Source organism: Limulus polyphemus, unplaced genomic scaffold (genome assembly GCF_000517525.1).
Source record: "Limulus polyphemus unplaced genomic scaffold, Limulus_polyphemus-2.1.2 Scaffold319, whole genome shotgun sequence".
In the NCBI taxonomy this organism is placed as follows: Eukaryota; Metazoa; Arthropoda; class Merostomata; order Xiphosura; family Limulidae; genus Limulus; species Limulus polyphemus.
In genome coordinates this window covers 414,151-420,375 of record NW_013665929.1, presented here as the reverse complement: position 1 = coordinate 420,375, position 6,225 = coordinate 414,151, and the positions used below count along the sequence as shown (strand labels likewise).

Sequence of the window (6,225 nt, the reverse complement as noted above, 5' to 3'; positions counted from 1 at the left end):
TTTAATACAGATGGATAGTGGCTGGTAGGTCTTTACTATTAGTAAATGGATAGTGGCTGGTAGGTCTTTTAATACAGTTGGAAAGAATGAGGTGATGTTGTAATAATTGAAAATGGCTGAGAAAACCACTAGTGGGACATTCTGAGCTTTCGATTGGTTATTCACACGTCATAGACAGAAGTGTATATAAGGGAGCATTTCCAAAAATGGAAAGAGGTAAGCAGGGCCACTGTGTTTGATTCAGTACATGAGTGATATCTCAGCAAATAGAAAAGATAGGAGGTTCTTATTTTATATTCTAGCTTGTTAATATCAGCAATTTGTGTTCCTAATTCGTACTAAACTATAAACTTTGTATTTTGACACCACAAAGTAAAATTTGAACCAGTGCTCCATTCAACATACCACGTAACACAAAAAAATTGATGTTTAGGTGTGTTTTTTAATATTTACTTTTAAATTTAAAAATTAAATAATATTTAATGCTAAAATTTGAATGATAATATACGGTTTGATACTAAACTTATTGACATAAATTCATAAAATAGTATGTGAATAAAATCTTGAATGCAAGTCAACAAACACAATGACATGGCCTTTTTTGACCCATAGCGATAGGTTGAACAAGGATTTTGGGAAAATTCATTAATGAAATGTATAAGTAATAAGTTTATTGAAGTATATTTTTCAATATTTACTCTACAATTACTGTAAATTAATTAACATTCTTATAACTGAATAAAAAGACAACAAATGTATCTTCAAGGTGAAGTCTGTCATCAGTGGTTTTAGTGCAATCAGTAATTATTTCAGCCATTACATAAATGCACTACAACAAATGTATTAAGTTCACAGGCAACCCATCAAGTCAATTAAAACTATTTTTATTTAAGCATGAATAGAGAGTACAGTTATCTAACAGCAGAAAATTTGTTCTAAACAATCATGTAACATATCATAAGAGAACAAATAATTAAATTAATACATAAATCAATAGTTTCAGTAGAGTAATAATATATAGTAATACATGGTCAAAAGCTTATGTATACAGATTATTATAAGAAATCAAAGTATACGGTGAATTGGAAAATTCAAAGCAGTTTTTATCAATAAACCTATTACTAATATATTTCATTAAGGAATTTTCCCAAAATCCTTGTTAACCCTATCACTACGGATCAAAGACCATGTCATTGTGTTTGTTGACTTGCATTCAAGATTTTATTGAACTACTATTTTATGAATTTATGTCATTAAGTTTGGTATCAAACTGTAGATTATAATTCAAATTTGAGTATTATACATTATTCAGTTTCTTAATTTAAAATATAATAAAAAACACACATACCTAAACATCGATTTTTGTGTGTCATGTGGTGTGTTGAATGCAGCACCGGCTCAAATTAGATGTTTGTGATGTCAAAATACTAAGTCTATAGTATAATAATTTAAATTTGACTATATTTTACAAAATACTAGTCCACTAAAACACAGCCAAGACGGGTCACTTTGTAAAGACTAAAGGTCAGTTTTATATTATTGGATATGGTATCATGAGTGCATGGCTGAAAGGTTAATATATAAATAATGAATATATAATGTTATGAGATTAAAGCTATTTAGACTAAACGTTTGTGATTTCATGTTATAACTTCTAGTCATTCTAGAATGAAAAAGGCATAATTTATATTTATTTCCAAATTTTTATGGTAGTTACGAGGTTGGTCAAATTGACAGACTCCATAGAGTTGGGGTAGAGAAAATAACAAAGTATAAATGTACTTAGGATGTTTTAGAGATTACACAAATAATATTTGAGATTTTTGGCACAAAGAATAGTTTTTAATCATGACATGAAAATCACTTTGCACTCGGATTAGTAATGAAACACACTCGATATTTTCACAAACAAATCTTTAGTAAAAATATTTAATTAAAAAATCTGAATTTTTGTGTACCATTCTGATATGATTTTGCCCTCTTTTAACTGGGAGAAAATGAGAAAAAAATGAAATTCCAAGAGGAAGATAAATTAGAATAAATGAAGAGCTCAGATTACTCCTTGAATAGCAGAATTGTCTAGTTTTGAATTAAATGTTCCAGAGCAAGCTATTTCAAATATGGGCATTAAATGATTTCATGTTACTGCTCTCTACTTTACTGATTATTAATTGCAGAATGTATATATTATGTATATAGTGTGTTAGGGCTGAATAATTAAACAAAAAAAAAGCTTTTGAAAGAGTATAACATGCACAAAATATGTTTACTCTGCATCTATATTATGTGGATTAATCTACTTCTGAAGCTAAAAAATATATGTTATGCATAATAACCATGTTTATCTTATAAAAGGTGATTTATTATAAGTATTTTAACATCTGTCAGTGACTGTTTCTTCAAAAGTTACATTTCATTTTCATGACAATTAACTATGAAATAACGTAAAGTTCCAGTTTATTCAACAGACAAGTATTACAGTTGTAAACTTACATAAATACTTCATAAAAAAAACTTTGATATGTTAAAAAAGATACATTTACATACAGTTTATACAGTTTTTCTTTATAGAAAAAATACCAAAATTTTAATTTTTACAAATTTTTGAACATACAAGATGTAATTCACATAATTATCAATTTCGATCATGTTCTGTATTAATTGGTAGTAACACACACTCAGCATCTCAAATATAGTAACAACATGTTAGCACTTAATTGCCCCTACTGATCTCCCTGGTGCTCTAAACCTTAGTTTGAGGAAGTCAGTACATTGCTTTATTTTATTTTTCCTTAAATTTTTTTCCAAAAAAATCATTAGCTGAAATAACTTAACCAAAAAAATAGTGGCCTTTGCAATTAATGATTAGTAATTTATGCTCTAATTCAATCTGTAAATCTTCTTTGACTGTGAAAAAGGTGAACTATAAATTTTGCTGATTGATTTGATTTACTAGTTTTTATCATAAATATGTAATTCACTCCTGCATAATTTCTGTTTCAGGGTTTAGTTACAGAATACAATGATTTGGGAAATAGTCACTATTTTGATCCTCGAAGTCAACAGTCTTTTAAATATGATCACCTAAGAAAAGAAGCCACAGAGTTCCAGTCTTATGAACCTGATCAGGCTGCTGAGTCTTGGCGGTCAGCATTAGAGAATACTTGGACTCGTTACACAGAGGACCACTACAGGCATGGCAATTGTTCTGTCTTTGGCCATAGCCATGGTGGTAACATTACCCTTGTTGCTTGTATTGAGGACCATCAGTTCCAACCTAAAAACTATTGGTAAAGTCTTAATGTAGTCACTTTATATTATTCTTTGTTGTCATAGTACTATGAGAATATGTTCAGCACTATAAAAGGTAGGAAATTTTTGTTTTCAACAACAAGCTATTACATCTTTTTCAAAGCAAATTTTTGTGTGAACAAAGTAGTTTATATTTTTCACAAATTTCATGCTAAAAATTTTAAGAATTGTCAATAGTTTAGACTGCACAAATACCAAGTATAATAGTTTAGTTTTATAGAAAACCCCCACAGCCACCTGTCTAAAGTAGATGTAGAATGTAATTTTTTGGACAACATTCAAACAGCAAAGAAGACTAAATTTATTTTAGGGGATATTCTGTACGTTTTATAGTTTCAGATTAACTTGGTTTTAAGAATGAATTTAATGTCTGAATTATTTTGCTACATTTCTTTAAAGGCCTATTAATATCATTATTTGTATTATATGTTTGTTTTTAAATACATTGCTTTTGAACATGGTTCTCACAGGTTTGGGAAACTGAGAAAAGTCAGTGAATTTTATATTTTGCATTACTGGCCCAGAAAATGTCAGAGTATTTCATTTTACAGACAAAAACTGGTAAAATCATTGAATGTCATTGTGATTCAGTGATGCTTTTAGTAAATGGATGGGGAAAAATTATCGTTAGTGCCAAAAAATTAAATGCAGGTTAATTCTGGCACATTTAGCACTTCAGTTTATGTATTTTATAGATAAAAATTATTTGTCTGATTCTGTGTTTTTGTTTTCCATTAAGTCATGGAGTATGAAGGCAGCTGTATTAGATTACATAAAAAATATCTAGGTTTCTGTCTAAATGGACGGTTAGGGCTCTTGACAAGGCTTTGTTTCATCTTCCTAAAACTAGATCACAAAGGATCATTTTACTACAAATTAAAACTAAGAGTCCTTAAGAAATTACTATTTAGAGATAGGCTGTTTCTAATAAATAAGTTACTTTCATCTTACAATTTTAGTGCATTAATAAAACAGTCTCCAAGTGGTACCCATAGAAGGAGATACATAATCATACATAGAGTTATGTCTTTAACATTAGTGTATGCATTTGTAACATGATCCTGTGTTACAAGGGGAATCCTCTGCCTTTACCAAAATGGGCAAGTCATAAAACTCTTCTGTTACACTGCCTACAGCTAGTCAACTATTAAAAAGATACAATTCTATAATTGTTTATATCCAACACCATCAGGCAGTAAAGTAAAGATAATAGTTAATAATTCGACATTTGTAAACATACATACAGCAAAATTGTTTTGGAAATATGTTTTGTGGAAACTAATCTATCTTACAATAATTCATAACTTATTTTTGAGTGAAAAGTAGATCACTTCATCGTGTATACTAGATAAGTGAAGGAGTGTGTTTTATTTAGCTATCTAGTATAGTCTATGAAGTTTGGGAGTATTGAGGTACGTTTTAAATTTCTTTTCACAATTGCAATATCAAATTGAATTCAAGAAAAAATAAAAACTCTTTATGTTAATGTTTTGTAAATAATGCTTACTAGCAGTAGGCTATCAACTGACATATCTTTCTGATAGGTCTACAATACATGGAAATGTTACTGTTATTTAGTGATGGTTAAGCAAGAACTGAATTTGATAACAGCAACAAAGAAGCTGGTGTGCACAAATCACATGCTGGTGTTCTTAAAACATTTACCTTTATTTGACTATTTCTAGTCAAATAATTTAATTGTGAAGACATTAATTATTATGTATTATGGAAAAAGGATGTTATTTCTTGAGTGATTGACATTTTTTTAGTTGTATGCTTTACATGTGCATCTTAAATATGTGTATAGAATTTTGTCAATCACTTGTGTTGAAGGCTTTAATAAACTACATGTAAAGTTAGTATTAACCCTTTCGAGATGGGTCACGGGTGAAAGGCCATGTCATCTCGTTTGTTGACTTGCATTCAAAATTTTATTGAACTACTATTTCATGAATTTATATCAATAACTTTGGTATCAAACTGTAGATTATAATTCAAATTTTATTATTATACATTATTCAGTTTCTTAATTTAAAAACAAATATTTGAAAAAACCAGATAAACATCAATTTTTGTGTGTCATGTTGTATGTTGAATGCAGCACTGATTCAGATTAGATGTTTGTGAAGTCAAAATACTAAGTCGCAGGAATTAAAAACTCAAATTACTGACATTGACAAGCTAGAATATAAAATAAGAGCCTTTTATCTTTTCAATTTGCTAAGATATTGCTCATGTAATAAATCAAACACAGTGGCACCCCACCCACCTCTTTCCATTTTTGGAAACACTTCAATATATGACATGAATAACCAATAGGAAGCTCAGAATATCTCCCTAGTGGCTTTCTCAGTCCTTTTAATGGGTTTGGCACCATTTCTTTCTTTTGAACCAATATTTCAATGAGGTAGGGGTGTCTTTATTCTACTCAAAATTTCATTATTTTTAAACTAAAATACATCTTAGTTAGTAATCTTGATAAATTATAGTGGAACTCTATGGTATTAATGTAGTAATTTATGAATTTTTAGTTATTCAAATGTATATATAAAACCTAAAAAAATATTTTGTTTCATATCCTCCACGTGCAAATTTTTTAAAGGCTTAGCAACATCAAGCAGCAACTGTGTACAAAGATCATAACTAGAAGAGATAATTGTTTGCTTTACTTCCTTAGTTACTGTTCTATGTTTTTAGAAAAATAAATTTAAGAAATTATTTCCAAATAGCAATAATCTATATAGATATATAAATGTATAATAATTGAAATGTGACTGTATTTTACAAAATACTAGTTTACTAAAACACAGCCAAGACAAGTTACTTTGTACGGACCAAAGGTCAGTTTTATGTTATTTGATACAGTAACATGAGTGCACGTGAGCCATGTTATTGTAACTTCTGTATTGTTAG

General features: G+C 29.0%; 1 protein-coding gene across 1 annotated transcript in view; it reads left to right on the top strand.

The window, feature by feature from the left end:
- Positions 1 to 6,225, top strand: part of LOC106457346 (F-actin-capping protein subunit alpha-like) — a 38,148-nt gene that overhangs the window by 17,913 nt on the left and 14,010 nt on the right. The window contains exon 5 of the mRNA XM_013916749.2: positions 3,004 to 3,290. Coding sequence (XP_013772203.1) covers positions 3,004 to 3,290 — 287 coding nt within the window. The remainder of the gene's footprint in view (positions 1 to 3,003; positions 3,291 to 6,225) is intronic.